The sequence below is a fragment of the Nerophis lumbriciformis genome, linkage group LG09 (assembly GCF_033978685.3).
Source record: "Nerophis lumbriciformis linkage group LG09, RoL_Nlum_v2.1, whole genome shotgun sequence".
Taxonomy (NCBI): domain Eukaryota; kingdom Metazoa; phylum Chordata; class Actinopteri; order Syngnathiformes; family Syngnathidae; genus Nerophis; species Nerophis lumbriciformis.
In genome coordinates this window covers 51,126,845-51,150,712 of record NC_084556.2, presented here as the reverse complement: position 1 = coordinate 51,150,712, position 23,868 = coordinate 51,126,845, and the positions used below count along the sequence as shown (strand labels likewise).

Here is a 23,868-nt window from a genome sequence, read left to right as displayed (position 1 = left end):
TTGTACAGAAAAAAAGATACATTTTGAAGGTGGAATGGTCAAACAACAGCTGAAAAATGTAGACTGTGAAAACTGTTCAAGAAGAGGTGAAAAATGGGGCTTTGGAAAACAATTCCTGGAAAAAAATTTTAACTTGGAAAATGGTAGTTTGATTTTTCGAGGTGAGTGGAGTGTGTGGATGTTGGAACGGTTCAAATCTGATGAGAAATGTTGAATAGGCAGTGGATTGCCTAGTTCCCATTCAATGTCAATGGGGAGAAAATTCCTGAAAATTCCAAGAAAATTGGGAATTTTGAGAAAGAGAAAACATGCTGAAAAATGTAGACTGTGAAAACTGTCAAAGAAGAGGTGAAAATGGGGCTTTGGAAAACAATTCTTGGAATTTTTTTCCGTTCAAATGGAATGAGAAATGTGGGATAGGCAGTAGATTATATATTTCCCATTCATTGTCAATTGGGAGAAAATCCCTGAAAATTCCGGGAAAATTGGGAATTTTGGGAAGTAGTGTTTTTGGATGGTTGAAAGGCAGGAATCGGGTAAAAAATGGCGCAAAATTTTGGGCATTGTAGAACTATGAACATGTCCATTCATTTGAATGGGAATTTCCTAGAAATTTGGGAATTTGGGGAAAACCGGGAATATTTGAAAATGTAAGTAATACCACAATTGTCCTAGATCATATGAATGGGTTGGTGTTGGAATCTTTCAAAGCGGTTGAAAAATGTTGACGTAGTAACAGTTTGAACCTGAATTGGTATTTTGTAATTCTTGGAATTTTGGGAAATCCGGGAATTTTTACAGAAAAAAAAAGATACATTTTGAAGGTGAAATGGTCAAACTGTGACTGAATGTAGACTATGAAAACTGTCCAAGAAGAGGTGAAAAATGGGGCTTTGGAAAACAATTCCTGGAATTTTTTTTTAACTTGGAAAATGGTAGTTTGATTTTTCGAGGTGAGTGGAGTGTGTGGATGTTGGAACGGTTCAAATCGGATGAGAAATGTTGAATAGGCAGTGGATTGCCTATTTCCCATTCATTGTCAATAGGGAGAAAATTCCTGAAAATTCCAGGAAAATTGGGAATTTTGGGAAAGGGAAAACATGCTGAAAAATGTACACTGTGAAAACTGTCAAAGAAGAGGTGAAAATGGGGCTTTGGAAAACAATTCTTGGAATTTTTTTCGGTTCAAATTGAATGAGAAATGTGGGATAGGCAGTAGATTGTATATTTCCCATTCATTGTCAATTGGGAGAAAATTCCTGAAAATTCCGGGAAAATTGGGAATTTTGGGAAGTAGTGTGTTTGGATGGTTGAAAGGCAGGAATCGGGTAAAAAATGGCGCAACATTTTGGGCATTGTAGAACTATGAACACGTCCATTCATTTGAATGGGAATTTCCTAGAAATTTGGGAATTTGGGGAAAACCGGGAATATTTGAAAATGTAAGTAAAACCACAATTGTCCTAGATTATATGAATGGGTTGGTGTTGGAATTTTTCAAAGTGGTTGAAAAATGTTGACCTAGTAACAGTTTGAACCCGAATTGGTTTTTGGTAATTCTTGGAATTTTGGGAAATCCGGGAATTTTTACAGAAAAAAAAGATACATTTTGAAGGTGAAATGGTCAAACTGTGACTGAATGTAGACTATGAAAACTGTCCAAGAAGAGGTGAAAAATGGGGCTTTGGAAAACAATTCCTGGAATTTTTTTTTAACTTGGAAAATGGTAGTTTGATTTTTCGAGGTGAGTGGAGTGTGTGGATGTTGGAACGGTTCAAATCGGATGAGAAATGTTGAATAGGCAGTGGATTGCCTATTTCCCATTCATTGTCAATAGGGAGAAAATTCCTGAAAATTCCAGGAAAATTGGGAATTTGGGGAAAGGGAAAACATGCTGAAAAATGTAGACTGTGAAAACTGTCAAAGAAGAGGTGAAAACGGGGCTTTGGAAAACAATTCTTGGAATTTTTTTCCGTTCAAATCGAATGAGAAATGTGGGATAGGCAGTAGATTGTATATTTCCCATTCATTGTCAATTGGGAGAAAATTCCTGAAAATTCCGGGAAAATTGGGAATTTTGGGAAGTAGTGTGTTTGGATGGTTGAAAGGCAGGAATCGGGTAAAAAAATGGCGCAAAATTTTGGGCATTGTAGAACTATGAACAAGTCCATTCATTTGAATGGGAATTTCCTAGAAATTTGGGAATTTGGGGAAAACCGGGAATATTTGAAAATGTAAGTAAAACCACAATTGTCCTAGATTATATGAATGGGTTGGTGTTGGAATTTTTCAAAGTGGTTGAAAAATGTTGACCTAGTAACAGTTTGAACCTGAATTGGTTTTTCGTAATTCTTGGAATTTTGGGAAATCCGGGAATTTTTACAGAAAAAAAAGATACATTTTGAAGGTGAAATGGTCAAACTGTGACTGAATGTAGACTATGAAAATTGTCCAAGAAGAGGTGAAAAATGGGGCTTTGGAAAACAATTCCTGGAAAAAAATTTTAACTTGGAAAATGGTAGTTTGATTTTTCGAGGTGAGTGGAGTGTGTGGATGTTGGAACGGTTCAAATCGGATGAGAAATGTTGAATAGGCAGTGGATTGCCTATTTCCCATTCATTGTCGATAGGGAGAAAATTCCTGAAAATTCCAGGAAAATTGGGAATTTTGGGAAAGGGAAAACATGCTGAAAAATGTAGACTGTGAAAAATGTCAAAGAAGAGGTGAAAATGGGGCTTTGGAAAACAATTCTTGGAATTTTTTTCCGTTCAAATCGAATGAGAAATGTGGGATAGGCAGTAGATTATATATTTCCCATTCATTGTCAATTGGGAGAAAATTCCTGAAAATTCCGGGAAAATTGGGAATTTTGGGAATGGATGGTTGAAAGGCAGGAATCGGGTAAAAAATGGCGCAAAATTTGGGGCATTGTAGAACTATGAACACGTCCATTCATTTGAATGGGAATTTCCTAGAAATTTGGGAATTTCGGGAAAACTGGGAATTTTTTGAAAATGTATATAATACCACAATATCCCTCAATGATATGAATAGGTTGGTTTTAGAATTTTTCAAATTGCTTGACAAATGTTGTTTTGTCAAGCAAAGTATTTCGGAACTCCTGGAATTTTGGAAGTGAAGTCGGGACCGGATGAAGTAGGTCACGTGACGGGCGGGATCGAGTGTGCTCACCTGGAAGTGAGGCCCCCCAGCAGGCTGCGGGAAGCACAAGCAGGGAGACGTTAGCGGGTGCCGTCATAACGGGGGACATGCGGCGTGAGAACAAGCGTCCACTCACCCGCCTCCCGCCACCATCAGGTTGATCTTCACCTTGTAGGACACCAGGATCCCCAGCATTTCCTTCTCCACGCCCTGAGGCATTCTGACCCCACACAATTCCCCCCCGGGGTGAGACAACAACACTACTAATCACGGCAGACTTCATGACAGACTAATTTGGGACAAATAATGATCCAGAACCACGTATTTTTGAGGCTGAATATAAGGAGGATGAAGTTTTAGAAGCGGTGTGCGAAACAGCTCCAGCTTTAGTGAAACACTACAGGTAAAAGCCAGTAAATTAGAATATTTAGAAAAACTTGATTTATTTCAGTAATTGCATTCAAAAGGTGTAACTTGTACATTATATTTATTCATTGCACACAGACTGATGCATTCAAATGTTTATTTCATTTAATTTTGATGATTTGAAGTGGCAACAAATGAAAATCCAAAATTCCGTGTGTCACAAAATTAGAATATTACTTAAGGCTAATACAAAAAAGGGATTTTTAGAAATGTTGGCCAACTGAAAAGTATGAAAATGAAAAATATGAGCATGTACAATACTCAATACTTGGTTGGAGCTCCTTTTGCCTCAATTACTGCGTTAATGCGGCGTGGCATGGAGTCGATGAGTTTCTGGCACTGCTCAGGTGTTATGAGAGCCCAGGTTGCTCTGATAGTGGCCTTCAACTCTTCTGCGTTTTTGGGTCTGGCATTCTGCATCTTCCTTTTCACAATACCCCACAGATTTTCTATGGGGCTAAGGTCAGGGGAGTTGGCGGGCCAATTTAGAACAGAAATACCATGGTCCGTAAACCAGGCACGGGTAGATTTTGCGCTGTGTGCAGGCGCCAAGTCCTGTTGGAACTTGAAATCTCCATCTCCATAGAGCAGGTCAGCAGCAGGAAGCATGAAGTGCTCTAAAACTTGCTGGTAGACGGCTGCGTTGACCCTGGATCTCAGGAAACAGAGTGGACCGACACCAGCAGATGACATGGCACCCCAAACCATCACTGATGGTGGAAACTTTACACTAGACTTCAGGCAACGTGGATCCTGTGCCTCTCCTGTCTTCCTCCAGACTCTGGGACCTCGATTTCCAAAGGAAATGCAAAATTTGCTTTCGTCAGAAAACATGACTTTGGACCACTCAGCAGCAGTCCAGCTCTTTTTTTTCCTTAGCCCAGGTGAGACGCTTTGCGCGCTGTTTCTTGGTCAACAGTGGCTTGACACGAGGTATGCGGCAGTTGAAACCCATGTCTTTCAAGCGTCTCTTGGTGGTGGATCTTGAAGCACTGACTCCAGCAGCTGTCCACTCCTTCTGAATCGCCCCCACATTTTTGAATGTTTTTTTTTTCACAATCTTGACCAGGGCGCGGTGATCCCTATCGCTTGTACACTTTTTCTGACCACAGTTTTTCCTTCCCTTTGCCTCTCCATTAATGTGTTTGGACACAGAGCTCTGAGAACAGCCAGCCTCTTCAGCAATAACCTTTTGTGTCTTTCCCTCCTTGTGCAATGTGTCGATGGTTGCATTTTGGACAGCTGTCAAATCTGAAGTCTTCCCCATGTTTGTGTAGGCTTCAGAACTGGACTGAGAGACCATTTAAAAGCCCTTTGCAGGTGTTTTGAGTTAATCAGCTGATTAGTTTGTGGCACCAGGTGTCTTCAAAATTTAACCCTTACACAATATTCTAATTTTGTGACACACGGAATTTTGGATTTTCATTTGTTGCCACTTCAAATCATCAAAATTAAATGAAATTAAAGCTGCAAGCAGCGTTGGTCGGGCCCGCGTATTTGGCAGGTGCTAGTCCTAAGTGTCCCAATACTTTTGTCCAGTTTTAGTCCCAAGTGTCCCAATACTTTTGGCAAGTTGTAGTCCTAAGTGTCCCAATACTTTTGTCAAGTTGTAGTCCCAAGTGTCCCAATACTTTTGTCCAGTTTTCGGCCTAAGTGTCCCAATACTTTTGTCCAGTTTTCGGCCTAAGATTCCCAATACTTTTGTCCGGTGGTAGTCATAAGTGTCCCAAGACTTTTGTCTAGTGTACCTACCTTGTCTGCATTGTGTGGGCACGCTGGTGCTTCCTGCTTTTAAGCAGCCATCTTAAAAAAACAGCAGCGCAGCAGCATCAGCGCAGCGGGTCTTTGAAGGGTCATAAAATCAAAACCGGAGCAGGTATTAAAACGCTGTTCTGTTATTTTATACACAAGGGTTTGATCTCTCTCCTGTGTTAGTTTGAAGCGAAACGACAAACGCGCTCAGAGGAGTTCGTTTTTGAAGGAAGGTGACCGGTTTTTACAAAAAATTTGTTTTGAAGGGGGAATAGCAAACTTCCTGTTGATTTTTGCTGGGGGTTGTCAATTTATGAAATGTAGGTCTAAGTGAGACCTACAGAGAGGTTTTTGTTTCATGTCTCTCCAACCTTCCCAGTGGGAGTTACAGGCAGTTTTGTCAGATTTTTCATCCGAGGAGCAGTTTTTTGTGCGTTTTATTAAAAAATTGCGCTAGAGCACAATTTTGAGATTTGGGGTTAGGTTTTTTTATTAGATCACAATGTTTGCCAGTCCTGATGTGCGCATTCAGTTTGGTGAGTTTTGAAGCATGTTAAGGGGGTCAAATTACAGCTCAAAGAGGCAAAAGTGACTGTTTTTAGTACTTTTTTGTCTTGAAGGGGGAATTGCCAACTTCCTGTTGATTTTAGCCCGAGAATGTACTATTATGAAATGTAGGTCTAAGTCAGACCTACATAGAGGTTTTTGTTTCATGTCTCTCTGACCTTCCTAGTGGGAGTTACAGGCAGTCTAGTTTGTTTTTTTCCTAGGGGGCGCTAGAGCGCAATTTTGAGTTTTGTGGTTCGTTTTTTTTAAAAAAAGACAATTTTCGCAGGTCCTGATGTGTGGGTCAAATATGGTGAGTTTTGAAGCATGTTAAGTGGGTCAAATTACAGCTCAAAGAGGCAAAAGTGACTGTTTTTAGTACTTTTTTGTCTTGAAGGGGGAATTGCCAACTTCCTGTTGATTTTAGCCCGAGAATGTACTATTATGAAATGTAGGTCTAAGTCAGACCTACATAGAGGTTTTTGTTTCATGTCTCTCTGACCTTTCTAGTGGGAGTTACAGGCAGTCTAGTTTGTTTTTTTCCTAGGGGGCGCTAGAGCGCAATTTTGAGTTTTGTGGTTCGTTTTTTTTTTAAAAAGACAATTTTCGCAGGTCCTGATGTGTGGGTCAAATATGGTGAGTTTTGAAGCATGTTAAGTGGGTCAAATTACAGCTCAAAGAGGCAAAAGTGACTGTTTTTAGTACTTTTTTGTCTTGAAGGGGGAATTGCCAACTTCCTGTTGATTTTAGCCCGTGAATGTACTATTATGAAATGTAGGTCTAAGTCAGACCTACATAGAGGTTTTTGTTTCATGTCTCTCTGACCTTTCTAGTGGGAGTTACAGGCAGTCTAGTTTGTTTTTTTCCTAGGGGGCGCTAGAGCGCAATTTTGAGTTTTGTGGTTCGTTTTTTTTTTAAAAAGACAATTTTCGCAGGTCCTGATGTGTGGGTCAAATATGGTGAGTTTTGAAGCATGTTAAGTGGGTCAAATTACAGCTCAAAGAGGCAAAAGTGACTGTTTTTAGTACTTTTTTGTCTTGAAGGGGGAATTGCCAACTTCCTGTTGATTTTAGCCCGAGAATGTACTATTATGAAATGTAGGTCTAAGTCAGACCTACATAGAGGTTTTTGTTTCATGTCTCTCTGACCTTCCTAGTGGGAGTTACAGGCAGTCTAGTTTGTTTTTTTCCTAGGGGGCGCTAGAGCGCAATTTTGAGTTTTGTGGTTCGTTTTTTTTTTAAAAGACAATTTTCGCAGGTCCTGATGTGTGGGTCAAATATGGTGAGTTTTGAAGCATGTTAAGTGGGTCAAATTACAGTTTAATGTGGCGGCGGAAGAATAAAGAATAAAACCTTACAAATTCAATAGGTCCTTATGTCCCATTGCATAAGGACTCCCTTTGGGAGTCCTTATGCAATGGGCAGAGGTGTGGACTCGAGTCACATGACTTGGACTCGAGTCAGACTCGAGTCATGAATTTGATGACTTTAGACTCGACTTGACAAAATGTAAAAAGACTTGCAACTCGACTTAGACTTTAACATCAATGACTTGTGACTTCACTTGGACTTGAGCCTTTTGAATTGACATGACTTGCTACTTTCCCCAAAACCCAAAGATGAAAAAGTTATTCGGGAGCGCTCCGTATTTTTCATTGTGTACTTGTCTATCAGCGTTGCGTGTGTCAGCTGGTGTGCTCTCAGTACAACAGCCAATCAAATTAGATCTACTTTGTTTTCATCACACAGCATTCATCCAATCAAATTGCAGGACAACCAACGAAGAAGACATGTCCAAACCACACGCCAGTGAACAAAAAATGATACCTAAAATAATTTCGTTTGGGTATAAAAATTACGAGGTGGTCAACACAAAACGGTTTGCAATATGCAACACATGCGGTTCGAAAATTACTGATGGAGAGGAAACAACTTCCAATTTCGTCCGGCATTTGAAGTTGCACAAAGAACGGTAAGTTTTGAATGTAAGATAACGTTTATTGGCTAAGTAACGTGACTTTTATTTCCTCTGTAGTTAAATCAGTGAGGCTGTAAACTCACTGCTAACGTTATAATGTTATTGCAAACACGGGAATCTGTTGCAGTTCACTACCTTATTCATACTTTTTGTTCAGTTATTTTTTTTAAGCAGGGTTAGTCAATATATCACACGTAACGTTAGACGGCAGTCAGCAGCACCGCGTATTTTAGCCACCTAAAAAAAGACAAAAATAGTAAAATAAAGGTCAGTTAAAATGTATACTATATTATGAATATGTGTACCGTTTTAGCTAGCTTTCTGACATACTGTTGGTTGTTTACCTCAGTGGTCCCCAACCACCGGGCCGCGGCCCGCTACTGGTCCGTGGATCGATTGGTATCGGGCCGCACAAGAAATATATATATATATTTTTTTTCTTTTTTTAATTAAATCAACATAAAAAACACAAGATACACTTACAAGTAGTGCACCAACCCAAAACAACTCTCTCCCCCCTTTTGTTCTGGGCATTGAACATAAAGACTCTTCCTTCACTGTTCCGAGTGGCCATGAGAGTCTTGGCAGTGCCTGCCTCCAGTGCTCCAGTGGAGCGAGTTTTCAGCCATGGTGGCATCATACTACGCCCCCATCGTGCACAAATGACTGACAGACTCTTGGCTAATTTGGTCTTTTGCAAATGCAATGCAGCATAGGGCCCTGACATATAAAAAGTACAACTTTTTTGTTATGTTCACATATATGTCATGTTTTTTCAATGTTAACACTTTTGTACAAATAAGTACATTTGCACTTTATTTTTCAATGTGTTTGTTCTGTAAAGGAATGAGTTAATGTTTAAAATGACTGGTTAATAGTGCTATTATAAAGTGCAATGTCAGCACAATTTTCTTTCCTGCAATTTAAAATGCACTTGTTTTAATAAATAAATACAGCGTTTGAAAAGCATACACAATCTGTGTTAATATATTAGTCTGTGGTTAAAAGGACTTGAAAGGACTCGAAACTCATAATGCAGGACTTAGGACTTGACTTGAGACTTTCCAGTCTTGACTTTGGACTTGACTCGGGGCTTGCCTGTCTTGACTCGGGACTTGACTCGGACTTGAGGGCAAAGACTTGAGACTTACTTGTGACTTGCAAAACAATGACTTGGTCCCACCTCTGGCAATGGGCCATGCGGGCCCTAATAAACATTTGAATGCATCAGTCTGTGTGCAATGAATAAATATAATGTACACGTTACACCTTTTGAATGCAATTACTGAAATAAATCAAGTTTTTCCAAAATATTCTAATTTACTGGCTTTTACCTGTATATCAATGTGACAATGTTAGTATTCGTGTCGGCATCCACATTATTATACATTTAGCAACCATTTTCTAGCACCTGCTCGTGACCAGACTCGAGACTTTGGACAAAAAAAACCCAACAACTCCTGATTGGGTGGACGCGGGCTTACATAGTGGTGGACGCCAGGTTGGTGTCCTCGTCCTTGAGGCGTCCGTCGAGGGCCAGGCCCCTCTTCTCCTTGTTGTCCGTCAACAGCGGGACGATGTTGAGCGTGTTCTCGAAGGTCCCGCTGGGCTCCACGGTCTCGCTGAGGACAACCAAAAGACTCTGTGAGGACCGCCGGACGCGGGTTTCGGAGGGGAAGCCGCGACGGGAGGAGGACGTACCCGAACTCTTTGGTGTAGACGAACTTGCTGTATTTGTCCGCCGAGTAGAGGACGATGTCTGTGGTCTGCTCCACTGAGAGACCGGAATGTGACCTTGAGTGATCTTCGCAGCGCAATGGGTGACCTTGAGCGAGGCGCAGCTACCAACCTGTGACCTTGATCTTCTTCACCGTTTTGTTGCTCTCGTTGTTCACCTTCATCTTGATGGGGATGGACTCGCCGTGGAAGTAGAGCTGCAAACGTGACGTGTTAGCATGCTAGCGAGATAGTGATAGTGATATGTCCCAGCAAACATATTAGCGACCATGTTAGTGTAGCATCTGCTAGACTACGAAATAACATGTTTTCCCATGCCAGTCCATAGGCAGATTTAATAGAGTAGCCATTAAGTGTGACATTACCTTATAGTCCACAAGAAGAAAAAAAAACTTAAATCTATCATTGGTATATAATTTGGGACAAATAATGATCCAGAACCTTATATTTTTGAGGCTGAATATAAGGAGGATGAGCTACAAGTTTTAGAAGCTGTGTGCTAAACAGCTCCAGCTTTAGTGAAACACTATAACGATCGGACAATGTTAGTATTCGTGTAGGCAACCGCATTGTCATCCATTTAGCAACTGCGTTAGCGCGTGTGCTAGCACCCGCTCGTGACCATGTTGGTAAGCATTCTAGCAACCAGTGTGCTAGTGACTATGTTAGCAAGCGTGATAGCAACCATGTATAGAGAATGTGCTAGCAACCATGTTAGCGATTATGCTAGTGACCATGTTAGTACGCGTTTGAGCAACCATGTCAGCACATGTGCTAACAACCATGTTGGCAAGCGTGTTAGCGATCATGTTATCATCCATATTAGCAACTATGTTAGCGCATGTGCTAACAACCATGTTAGCAGGCGTGATACAAACTATATTAGTGACTGTGTTAACAGGTGACTTAGCAACCATGTTAGCAAGCGTGCTTATGTTAGCGTGTGTTTTAGCAACCATGTTAGCAACCAAGTATGCACACGTGCTAGTGACCGTGTTATCATCCATATTGGCAACTATGTTAGCGCATGTGCTAACAACCATGTGAGCAGGCGTGATAGAAACCATATTAGTGACCATGTTAACAGGTGTCTTAGCAACCATGTTAGCAAGCATTCTTATGTTAGCATGTGTTTTAGCAACCATGTATGCACACGTGCTAGTGACTATGTTATCATCCATATTAGCAACTATGTTAGCAGGCGTGATATAAACGATATTAGTGACCATGTTAACAGGTGCCTTAGCAACCGTGTTAGCAAGCGTGCTTATGTTAGCATGTGTTTTAGCAACCAAGTCAGCGGGCATATTGGCGAGCGTGCTAATCACCACGTCAGCAAGCGTGATAGTGGTATGTCCCAGCAAACATATTAGCGACCATGTTAGTGTAGCATCTGCTAGACTACGAAATAACATGTTTTCCCATGCCAGTCCATGGGCAGATTTAATAGAGTAGCCATTAAGTGTGACATTACCTTATAGTCCACAAGAAGAAAAAAAAACTTAAATCTATCATTGGTATATAATTTGGGACAAATAATGATCCAGAACCTTATATTTTTGAGGCTGAATATAAGGAGGATGAGCTACAAGTTTTAGAAGCTGTGTGCTAAACAGCTCCAGCTTTAGTGAAACACTATAACGATCGGACAATGTTAGTATTCGTGTAGGCAACCGCATTGTCATCCATTTAGCAACTGCGTTAGCGCGTGTGCTAGCACCCGCTCGTGACCATGTTGGTAAGCATTCTAGCAACCAGTGTGCTAGTGACTATGTTAGCAAGCGTGATAGCAACCATGTATAGAGAATGTGCTAGCAACCATGTTAGCGATTATGCTAGTGACCATGTTAGTACGCGTTTGAGCAACCATGTCAGCACATGTGCTAACAACCATGTTGGCAAGCGTGTTAGCGATCATGTTATCATCCATATTAGCAACTATGTTAGCGCATGTGCTAACAACCATGTGAGTAGGCGTGATAGAAACGATATTAGTGACCATGTTAACAGGTGACTTAGCAACCATGTTAGCAAGCGTGCTTATGTTAGCATGTGTTTTAGCAACCATGTTAGCAACCAAGTATGCACACGTGCTCGTGACCATGTTATCATCCATATTAGCAATTATGTTAGCGCATGTGCTAACAACCATGTTAGCAGGCGTGATATAAACTATATTAGTGACTGTGTTAACAGGTGTCTTAGCAACCATGTTAGCAAGCATTCTTATGTTAGCATGTGTTTTAGCAACCATGTATGCACACGTGCTAATGACTATGTTATCATCCATTTTGGCAACTATGTTAACAGGCGTGATAGAAACGATATTAGTGACCATGTTAACAGGTGTCCTAGCAACCATGTTAGCAAGCGTGCTTATGTTAGCATGTGTTTTAGCAACCATGTTAGCAACCATGTATGCACACGTGCTAGTGACTATGTTATCATACATACTAGCAACTATGTTAGCAGGCGTGATAGAAACGATATTAGTGACCATGTTAACAGGTGTCTTAGTAACCATGTTAGCAAGCGTGCTTATGTTAGCATGTGTTTTAGCAACCATGTTAGCAACCATGTATGCACACGTGCTAGTGACCATGTTATCATCCATATTAGCAACTATGTTAGCAGGCGTGATATAAACGATATTAGTGACCATGTTAACAGGTACCTTAGCAACCGTGTTAGCAAGCGTGCTTATGTTAGCATGTGTTTTAGCAACCATGTTAGCAACGATGTATGCACACGTGCTAGTGACTATGTTATCATCCATATTAGCAACTATGTTAGCGCATGTGCTAACAACCATGTGAGCATGCGTGATAGAAACAATATTAGTGACTGTGTTAACAGGTGTCTTAGCAACCATGTTAGCAAGCATTCTTATGTTAGCATGTGTTTTAGCAACCATGTATGCACACGTGCTAGTGACCATGTTATCATCCATATTAGCAACTATGTTAACAGGCGTGATAGAAACGATATTAATGACCATGTTAACAGGTGTCCTAGCAACCATGTTAGCAAGCGTGCTTATGTTAGCATGTGTTTTAGCAACCATGTATGCACACGTGCTAGTGACCATGTTATCATCCATATTAGCAACTATGTTAGCAGGCGTTATAGAAACGATATTAGTGACCATGTTAACAGGTGTCCTAGCAACCATGTTAGCAAGCGTGCTTATGTTAGCATGTGTTTTAGCAACCATGTATGCACACGTGCTAGTGACCATGTTATCATCCATATTAGCAACTATGTTAGCAGGCGTGATAGAAACGATATTAGTGACCATGTTAACAGGTGTCCTAGCAACCGTGTTAGCAAGCGTGCTTATGTTAGCATGTGTTTTAGCAACCATGTTAGCAACCATGTATGTACACGTGCTAGCGACCATGTTATCATCCATATTAGCAACTATGTTAGCAGGCGTGATAGAAACGATATTAGTGACCATGTTAACAGGTGTCTTAGTAACCATGTTAGCAAGCGTGCTTATGTTAGCATGTGTTTTAGCAACCATGTTAGCAACCATGTATGCACACGTGCTAGTGACTATGTTATCATCCATACTAGCAACTATGTTAGCAGGCGTGATAGAAACGATATTAGTGACCATGTTAACAGGTGTCTTAGTAACCATGTTAGCAAGCGTGCTTATGTTAGCATGTGTTTTAGCAACCATGTTAGCAACCATGTATGCACACGTGCTAGTGACCATGTTATCATCCATATTAGCAACTATGTTAGCAGGCGTGATATAAACGATATTAGTGACCATGTTAACAGGTACCTTAGCAACCGTGTTAGCAAGCGTGCTTATGTTAGCATATGTTTTAGCAACCATGTTAGCAACGATGTATGCACACGTGCTAGTGACTATGTTATCATCCATATTAGCAACTATGTTAGCAGGCGTGATATAAACGATATTAGTGACCATGTTAACAGGTGCCTTAGCAACCGTGTTAGCGAGCGTGCTTATGTTAGCATGTGTTTTAGCAACCATGTTAGCAACCATGTATGCACACGTGCTAGTGACCATGTTATCATCCATATTAGCAACTATGTTAGCAGGCGTGATAGAAACGATATTATTGACCATGTTAACAGGTGCCTTAGCAACCGTGTTAGCAAGCGTGCTTATGTTAGCATGTGTTTTAGCAACCATGTTAGCAACCATGTATGCACACGTGCTCATGACCATGTTATCATCCATATTAGCAACTATGTTAGCAGGCGTGATAGAAACGATATTAGTGACCATGTTAACAGGTGCCTTAGCAACCGTGTTAGCAAGCGTGCTTATGTTAGCATGTGTTTTAGCAACCATGTTAGCAACCATGTATGCACACGTGCTCATGACCATGTTATCATCCATATTAGCAACTATGTTAGCAGGCGTGATAGAAACGATATTAGTGACCATGTTAACAGGTGCCTTAGCAACCGTGTTAGCAAGCGTGCTTATGTTAGCATGTGTTTTAGCAACCATGTTAGCAACCATGTATGCACACGTGCTCATGACCATGTTATCATTCATATTAGCAACTATGTTAGCGCATGTGCTAACAACCATGTGAGCAGGCGTGATAGAAACAATATTAGTGACTGTGTTAACAGGTGTCTTAGCAACCATGTTAGCAAGCATTCTTATGTTAGCATGTGTTTTAGCAACCATGTATGCACACGTGCTAGTGACCATGTTATCATCCATATTAGCAACTATGTTAACAGGCGTGATAGAAACGATATTAGTGACCATGTTAACAGGTGTCCTAGCAACCATGTTAGCAAGCGTGCTTATGTTAGCATGTGTTTTAGCAACCATGTATGCACACGTGCTAGTGACCATGTTATCATCCATATTAGCAACTATGTTAACAGGCGTGATATAAACGGTATTAGTGACCATGTCAACAGGTGTCCAACAACCATGTTAGCAAGCGTGCTTATGTTAGCATGTGTTTTAGCAACCATGTATGCACACGTGCTAGTGACCGTGTTATCATCCATATTGGCAACTATGTTAGCGCATGTGCTAACAACCATGTGAGCAGGCGTGATAGAAACCATATTAGTGACTGTGTTAACAGGTGTCTTAGCAACCATGTTAGCAAGCATTCTTATGTTAGCATGTGTTTTAGCAACCATGTATGCACATGTGCTAGTGACTAAGTTATCATCCATATTAGCAACTATGTTAGCAGGCGTGATAGAAACGATATTAGTGACCATGTTAACAGGTGTCTTAGTAACCATATTAGCAAGCGTGCTTATGTTAGCATGTGTTTTAGCAACCATGTTAGCAACCATGTATGCACACGTGCTAGTGACTAAGTTATCATCCATATTAGCAACTATGTTAGCGCATGTGCTAACAGCCATGTGAGCAGGCGTGATAGAAACAATATTAGTGACCATGTTAACAGGTGTCTTAGCAAGCGTCTTAGCAAGTGTGCTTATGTTAGCATGTGTTTTAGCAACCATGTATGCACACGTGCTAGTGACCATGTTATCATCCATATTAGCAACTATGTTAACAGGCGTGATATAAACGATATTAGTGACCATGTTAACAGGTGTCCTAGCAACCATGTTAGCAAGCGTGCTTATGTTAGCATGTGTTTTAGCAACCATGTATGCACACGTGCTAGTGACCATGTTATCATCCATATTAGCAACTATGATAGCAGGCGTGATAGAAACGATATTAGTGACCATGTTAACAGGTGTCCTAGCAACCGTGTTAGCAAGCGTGCTTGTGTTAGCATGTGTTTTAGCAACCATGTATGCACACGTGCTAGTGACCGTGTTATCATCCATATTAGCAACTATGTTAGCAGGCGTGATAGAAACGATATTAGTGACCATGTTAACAGGTGTCTTAGCAACCATGTTAGCAAGCGTGCTTATGTTAGCATGTGTTTTAGCAACCATGTTAGCAACCATGTATGCACACGTGCTAGTGACCTTGTTATCATTCATATTAGCAACTATGTTAGCGCATGTGCTAACAACCATGTGAGCAGGCGTGATAGAAACAATATTAGTGACTGTGTTAACAGGTGTCTTAGCAACCATGTTAGCAAGCATTCTTATGTTAGCATGTGTTTTAGCAACCATGTATGCACACGTGCTAGTGACCATGTTATCATCCATATTAGCAACTATGTTAACAGGCGTGATAGAAACGATATCAGTGACCATGTTAACAGGTGTCCTAGCAACCATGTTAGCAAGCGTGCTTATGTTAGCATGTGTTTTAGCAACCATGTATGCACACGTGCTAGTGACCATGTTATCATCCATATTAGCAACTATGTTAACAGGCGTGATATAAACGGTATTAGTGACCATGTTAACAGGTGTCCTAGCAACCATGTTAGCAAGCGTGCTTATGTTAGCATGTGTTTTAGCAACCATGTATGCACACGTGCTAGTGACCATGTCATCATCCATATTAGCAACTATGTTAGCAGGCGTGATAGAAACGATATTAGTGACCATGTTAACAGGTGTCTTAGCAACCATGTTAGCAAGCATGCTTATGTTAGCATGTGTTTTAGCAACCATGTATGCACACGTGCTAATGACCATGTTATCATCCATTTTGGCAACTATGTTAACAGGCGTGATAGAAACGATATTAGTGACCATGTTAACAGGTGTCTTAGTAACCATGTTAGCAAGCGTGCTTATGTTAGCATGTGTTTTAGCAACCATGTATGCACACGTGCTAGTGACCATGTTATCATCCATATTAGCAACTATGTTAACAGGCGTGATAGAAACGATATTAGTGACCATGTTAACAGGTGTCCTAGCAACCATGTTAGCAAGCGTGCTTATGTTAGCATGTGTTTTAGCAACCATGTATGCACACGTGCTAGTGACCATGTTATCATCCATACTAGCAACTATGCTAGCAGGCGTGATAGAAACGATATTAGTGACCATGTTAACAGGTGTCTTAGTAACCATGTTAGCAAGCGTGCTTATGTTAGCATGTGTTTTAGCAACCATGTATGCACACGTGCTAGTGACCATGTTATCATCCATATTAGCAACTATGTTAGCGCATGTGCTAACAACCATTTTAGCAGACGTGATAGAAACCATATTAGTGACCGTGTTAACAGGTGCCTTAGCAAGCGTCTTAGCAACCATGTTAGCAAGCGTGCTTATGTTAGCATGTGTTTTAGCAACCATGTTAGCAACCATGTATGCACACGTGCTAGTGACCATGTTATCATCCATATTAGCAACTACGTTAGCGCATGTGCTAACAACCATGTTAGCAGGCGTGATAGAAACCATATTAGTGACCATGTTAACAGGTGTCTTAGCAACCATGTTAGCAGGCGTGATAGAAACCATATTAGTGACCATGTTAACAGGTGTCTTAGCAAGCGTCTTAGCAACCATGTTAGCAAGTGTGCTTATGTTAGCACGTGTTTTAGCAACCATTTAAATGAACTTTGTTCTGTCGAGACAAACCTCTGCAGACATCCAACTATTGACGTGCCAGTGACAGTGTTAGCAACTACGTTATCACAAGTGCTAACAACCGTGTTTGCAAACATGATAGCAACCACGCTAGCGCGCCTATCGCCCGCCATGTTATCCTCCATATTAGCGACTATTTCAGCGTGCAAACGTACGTCTTTCTCCAGGGACGCCTCCAGATGGACCGGCTTGTCCGACATCATGAAGCTTTTGCAGACGTCCGCCTTGGGCCCGGCGCCCACCTGGGAGGGGGCGTACTGGATTTTACGGATGATGAGGCGAGCCGTGTCCCTGAAGGCAACACGAGAGAAGACGCCGTCAGCGGGAAAGCGAGCGGACGTGGGACGGGGAAAGGGTCCACACACTTCTTCTCTATGGTCTCGTTGGGGTCACACTTCTCCATGGCCAGGTACGCCTTCACCTCGAAGTCCACGCCGCAAGCCTGCAAGACACACACACACACACACACACACACACACACACACACACACACACACACACACACACACACACACACACACACACACTGGTTATCATTTGGAATGGGGACCAAGTTTTTGATCATCACTTGTGGGGACCAGCCTTTCTACAGGTTGTGGAGGCATAAAAAAAATTACTGTATTTTTCGGACTATAAATCGTAGTTTTTTTCATAGTTTGGCCGGGGGTGCGACTTATACTCAGGAGCGACTTATGTGTGAAATTATTAACACATTACCGTAAAATATCAAATAATATTATTTTGCTCATTCACGTAAGAGACTAGACGTATAAGATTTCATGGGATTTAGCGATTATGAGTGACAGATTGTTTGGTAAACGTATAGCATGTTCTATATGTTATAGTTATTTGAATGACTCTTACCATAATATGTTACGTTAACATACCAGTTGGTTATTTATGCCTCATATAACGTACACTTATTCGGCCTGTTGTTCACTATTCTTTATTAGGGACCGAGTCCCTTTGGGACAGAGGACCCTATTGAATTTCTAGCGTTTTATTATTATACCGCCGCCTCTTTGAGCTGTAATTTGACCCCCTTAACATGCTTCAAAACTCACCAAATTGGCGGAAAATTACGATCTAATCAAAAAACCAAACCCCAAAACTCAAAATTGCGCTCTAGCGCCCCCTAGGAAGAAAACAGAGACAAAACTGCCTGTAACTCCCAGTAGGAATGTCGTGCAGACATGAAACAAAAACCTCTATGTAGGTTTCACTTAGACCTACATTTCATACACTGACAACCCCCAGCAAAAATCAACAGGAAATTTGCAATTCCCCCTTCAAAACAAAAGTTGTGTAAAAACAGTCACCTTTTTTCAAACATTATCTCCTCTGAGCGCGTTTGTCGTGTCGGCTTCAAACTAGCACAGGAGAGAGATTGAACCCTTCTGATTAAAAGTTGATGAAAGAGTTTTAATTACTGCTCCGGTTTGGATTTTATGAGCTCTCAAAGTGAGTCCCGTCCATCGCTGCTTGCAGCTTTAATTTATTTTAAATTGCCTTTCAAATGTCTATTCTTGGTGTTGGGTTTTATCAAATAAATTTCCCCCAAAAATGCGACTTATACTCCAGTGCGACTTATATATGTTTTTCCCTTCTTTATCATGCATTTTCGACCGGTGCGACTTATACCCCGGAGCGACTTATGTGTGAAATTATTAACACATTACCGTAAAATATCAAATAATATTATTGATCTCATTCACGTAAGAGACTAGACGTATAAGATTTCATGGGATTTAGTGATTAGGAGTGACAGATTGTTTGGTAAACGTATAGCATGTTCTATATGTTATAGTTATTTGAATGACTCTTACCATAATATGTTACGTTAACATACCAGTTGGTTATTTATGCCTCATATAACGTACACTTATTCAGCCTGTTGTTCACTATTCTTTATTAGGGACCGAGTCCCTATTGAATTTCTAGCGTTTTATTATTATACCGCCGCCTCTTTGAGCTGTAATTTGACCCCCTTAACATGCTTCAAAACTCACCAAATTGGCGGAAAATTACGATCTAATCAAAAAACCAAACCCCCAAACTCAAAATTGCGCTCTAGCGCCCCCTAGGAAGAAAACACAGACAAAACTGCCTGTAACTCCCAGTAGGAATGTCGTGCAGACATGAAACAAAAACCTCTATGTAGGTCTCACTTAGACCAATATTTCATACACTGACAACCCCCAGCAAAAATCAACAGGAAATTTGCAATTCCCCCTTCAAAACAAAAGTTGTGTAAAAACAGTCACCTTTATTCAAACATTATCTCCTCTGAGCGCGTTTGTCGTGTCGGCTTCAAACTAGCACAGGAGAGAGATTGAACCCTTCTGATTAAAAGTTGATGAACGAGTTTTAATTACTGCTCTGGTTTGGATTTTATGAGCCCTCAAAGTGAGTCCCCGTCCATTGCTGCTTGCAGCTTTAATTTATTTTAAATTGCCTTTCAAATGTCTATTCTTGGTGTTGGGTTTTATCAAATAAATTTCCCCCAAAAATGCGACTTATACTCCAGTGCGACTTATATATGTTTTTCCCTTCTTTATCATGCATTTTCGACCGGTGCGACTTATACTCCGGAGCGACTTATGTGTGAAATTATTAACACATTACCATAAAATATCAAATAATATTATTGATCTCATTCACGTAAGAGACTAGACGTATAAGATTTCATGGGATTTAGCGATTAGGAGTGACAGATTGTTTGGTAAACGTATAGCATGTTCTATATGTTATAGTTATTTGAATGACTCTTACCATAATATGTTACGTTAACATACCAGTTGGTTATTTATGCCTCATGTAACGTACACTTATTCAGCCTGTTGTTCACTATTCTTTATTAGGGACCGAGTCCCTTTGGGACAGAGGACCCTATTGCATTTCTAGCGTTTTATTATTATACCGCCGCCTCTTTGAGCTGTAATTTGACCCCCTTAACATGCTTCACAACTCACCAAATTGGCGGAAAATTACGATCTAATCAAAAAACCAAACCCCAAAACTCAAAATTGCGCTCCAGCGCCCCCTAGGAAGAAAACACAGACAAAACTGCCTGTAACTCCCAGTAGGAATGTCGTGCAGACATGAAACAAAAACCTCTATGTAGGTTTCACTTAGACCTATATTTCATACACTGACAACCCCCAGCAAAAATCAACAGGAAATTTGCAATTCCCCCTTCAAAACAAAAGTTGTGTAAAAACAGTCACCTTTTTTCAAACATTATCTCCTCTGAGCGCGTTTGTCGTGTCGGCTTCAAACTAGCACAGGAGAGAGATTGAACCCTTCTGATTAAAAGTTGATGAAAGAGTTTTAATTACTGCTCCGGTTTGGATTTTATGAGCTCTCAAAGTGAGTCCCGTCCATTGCTGCTTGCAGCTTTAATTTATTTTAAATTGCCTTTCAAATGTCTATTCTTGGTGTTGGGTTTTATCAAATAACTTTCCCCCAAAAATGCGACTTATACTCCAGTGCGACTTATATATGTTTTTCCCTTCTTTATCATGCATTTTCGACCGGTGCGACTTATACCCCGGAGCGACTTATGTGTGAAATTATTAACACATTACCGTAAAATATCAAATAATATTATTGATCTCATTCACGTAAGAGACTAGACGTATAAGATTTCATGGGATTTAGTGATTAGGAGTGACAGATTGTTTGGTAAACGTATAGCATGTTCTATATGTTATAGTTATTTGAATGACTCTTACCATAATATGTTACGTTAACATACCAGTTGGTTATTTATGCCTCATATAACGTACACTTATTCGGCCTGTTGTTCACTATTCTTTATTAGGGACCGAGTCCCTATTGAATTTCTAGCGTTTTATTATTATACCGCCGCCTCTTTGAGCTGTAATTTGACCCCCTTAACATGCTTCAAAACTCACCAAATTGGTGGAAAATTACGATCTAATCAAAAAACCAAACCCCAAAACTCAAAATCAGCTTTAATTTATTTTAAATTGCCTTTCAAATGTCTATTCTTGGTGTTGGGTTTTATCAAATAAATTTCCCTCAAAAATGCGACTTATACTCCAGTGCGACTTATATATGTTTTTCCCTTCTTTATCATGCATTTTCGACCGGTGCGATTTATACTCCGGAGCGACTTATACTCCAAAAAATACATTAGGTAAAATGGCCACTGCCCGGTTAGCTCATACACGTCTTTAAATCTCTGGATTGATGAAGTAATGTGCTGATCATTCTTACTGGGGACCGTGGGGAAAAAAAGAGTTAATATGATTCATGGGGACCAAATTTAAATAATTTTGCATAATTCACACACATTTGTACGTGACTATTGAGGACCATTTAAAAAAAAAAAGGGAAAATGTGCAAATGTCTCACACTCAAACTAACCAGTAAACATGTTTTATGGGCCAAAGCTTAAAAATCACTTAGGCATCTTCAGAATGGATCTGACTATCATTTAAAAAGGTTTCCCTTTAGGGGACCTGTTTTTTGGTCCCCATACCGTCAGAGGTCCCCTAAAGGTGACTGTGTAAACAGAGCCATGTCCCTATTAAGTACACACACACACACACACACACACAGACACGCATTCATTCATAAATACCAAAGTTGTAGGGAGTGGTTATAGCAAAAGGTCTGCGTTAATACAGCATAGCTCCCTCTGGTGGCCACTTATTGTAATGCCATGTATACAATTAGCGTGTTGTTGTTGTGTACCTTGCCCTTGTCGTCTGGTCCGGGCTGCAGTGAAACTGAACATGGGAGGTTGTTGGCAATCTACACACACACACACACACACGGGAGAAGAAGGCAGCCACAACACATTTGTTAGCATGTAGCATGTAGCATTAGCATTAGCATTATAGTTGCCCTGTGTTGGTCAGTGTTAGACTAACTGACTAGCTTGGTCAGTTTGCGTTTGTCGCCGTACCTCGAAAGTGAAAGGGTACGAGTTGTCGCCCGCCTTCTTCATCAGGGTGTCGTGCATGGCGCTGAGCGCGGGCTTGTGGTCTTCCGGGTAGATCTGGACCTGCTTGATCCAGATGTCCTTCCTGAAGCACAGGCCCATCACGTCCAGGTCGTCGCTGCCGTAGCGGAAGGCGCACGCCAGCTGCACGAACACTACACGCAAAACGCACCGTGGCGGTTAGCATTTTAGCATGCTAGCATGTTAGCATAGCAATAATCTCCCCCCCTCCCCCCCTCGTCGTGGGATCCCGACGTCACCTTTTCTGTCCCCGAAGTTTGCTGTGTCGAGCTTGACGACGCCATCTGAAAGACATGAGAGTTACACAACGCTCACACACACACACACACACACACACACACACACACACACACACGCACACACACACACACGCACACGCACACACACACGCACACGCACACACACACGCACACACACACACACACACATTCTTGTACTTGTTCCCTTCTTGAGACCTCTGAAAAATGCCTACCTCTTTAGGATTACCCTTTCTAGATATATAAAGATTGGTGTTAGAATAATTATGTATAAGTTATCACACAACTCTTATACATAAAAGCCGTTGCTATAGTTATTATCAATTGTGCTGAAGTTGTACTTTTCTATCTGTGCAAAGGGACAACTTGCAATCCTGGATTGCGAGTCGTCTCGTATCAGTGTTTGTGTCCAGATCCGGCCTGCTGACTGTCAACGGCGAACATCGAGTACCATGACGCAGACAAAGCAGACACAGGGCGATATCACAAGTGTCAGCACATTTCCATTTCTGAATAATCATATATTGTGTCTAACTGGGGCTGCTGAAATTACCCCCCTTCCTTCAGAAGCAGCCTCAGTGATGTAACCAGGGACCTCCCGAATAAATAGTGGAGCACGTGGGCTGTGCCTTAGAGCGTAGGTTGGAACTGTAACTGAGAGTACAGCCTAATACGTCTCTCCTCATGAGTAAAATTTAACTCTGTCTCTGCCTGATTCCTTGCTTCTTGTCTGTTTAATAGATGTCATCAGTGTTTGCACCTGACAATTTGTATTTACAACATTAATAATATATACATAATATGCAAATATAAAAGAGCTTGTTGTGAAAAAAGTCACAATTTCACAAGAAAAACTTTGAATTTTGGCAGTATTATAATAAAAGTCGGAATTTTACTCAACGCAAGTCAAAATTTTACAAGAAAAGCTGAACATTTGTGCAATATTATGATAAAAGTTGGAATTTTACTCAAAAACATTCGCAATTTTACAAGAAAAACTTTAAATTTTGGCAATTTTAAGAAAAGAGTCGTAATATTACTTCGACAAAAGTCAATACAAAGTCACAATTTTATAGAAAAACTTAAATATTTTTGGCAATATTTTAATAATAATCGGAATTTAACTTGGCAAAATGATAACAAAAGTCACAATGTTACTCAAAAAATGTCACTGTTTCACAAGAACAACGGGAAAAAAATTGGCAATATTGTGATAAAAGTCCGATTTTCCTATGACAAATGTCACCATTTTGCATTAAAAAGTAATCGTTTTACATTAAAAAGTGATAACTTTACGAGGAAATATCGCAATATTACAGAAACAGAAATAATATGAGAAATTGTTCCCAATTTTATAGGAAAAAAAGACTGCTTTAAGTTAATTTTTTATATTTTTAATTTTTTTTTGGAATTGGTTTTTAATCTTCATTATTTACTTCAAGTTATTACAGTATGTCTCTATATACAGATTTATTTATTTTTTTTAAATTAATTTTGGCCAAAGGG

General features: G+C 40.5%; 1 protein-coding gene across 1 annotated transcript in view; it reads right to left on the bottom strand.

The window, feature by feature from the left end:
* arr3a (arrestin 3a, retinal (X-arrestin)) overlaps window positions 1-23,868 on the bottom strand; it is a 54,699-nt gene that overhangs the window by 4,945 nt on the left and 25,886 nt on the right. Inside the window, exons 4-13 of the mRNA XM_061962933.2 lie at window positions 22,345-22,389; window positions 22,049-22,239; window positions 21,835-21,894; window positions 17,478-17,554; window positions 17,268-17,403; window positions 9,713-9,797; window positions 9,565-9,637; window positions 9,348-9,485; window positions 3,299-3,382; window positions 3,193-3,216 (exon numbers count right to left, since the gene is read on the bottom strand). Coding sequence (XP_061818917.1) covers window positions 3,193-3,216; window positions 3,299-3,382; window positions 9,348-9,485; window positions 9,565-9,637; window positions 9,713-9,797; window positions 17,268-17,403; window positions 17,478-17,554; window positions 21,835-21,894; window positions 22,049-22,239; window positions 22,345-22,389 — 913 coding nt within the window. The remainder of the gene's footprint in view (window positions 1-3,192; window positions 3,217-3,298; window positions 3,383-9,347; window positions 9,486-9,564; window positions 9,638-9,712; window positions 9,798-17,267; window positions 17,404-17,477; window positions 17,555-21,834; window positions 21,895-22,048; window positions 22,240-22,344; window positions 22,390-23,868) is intronic.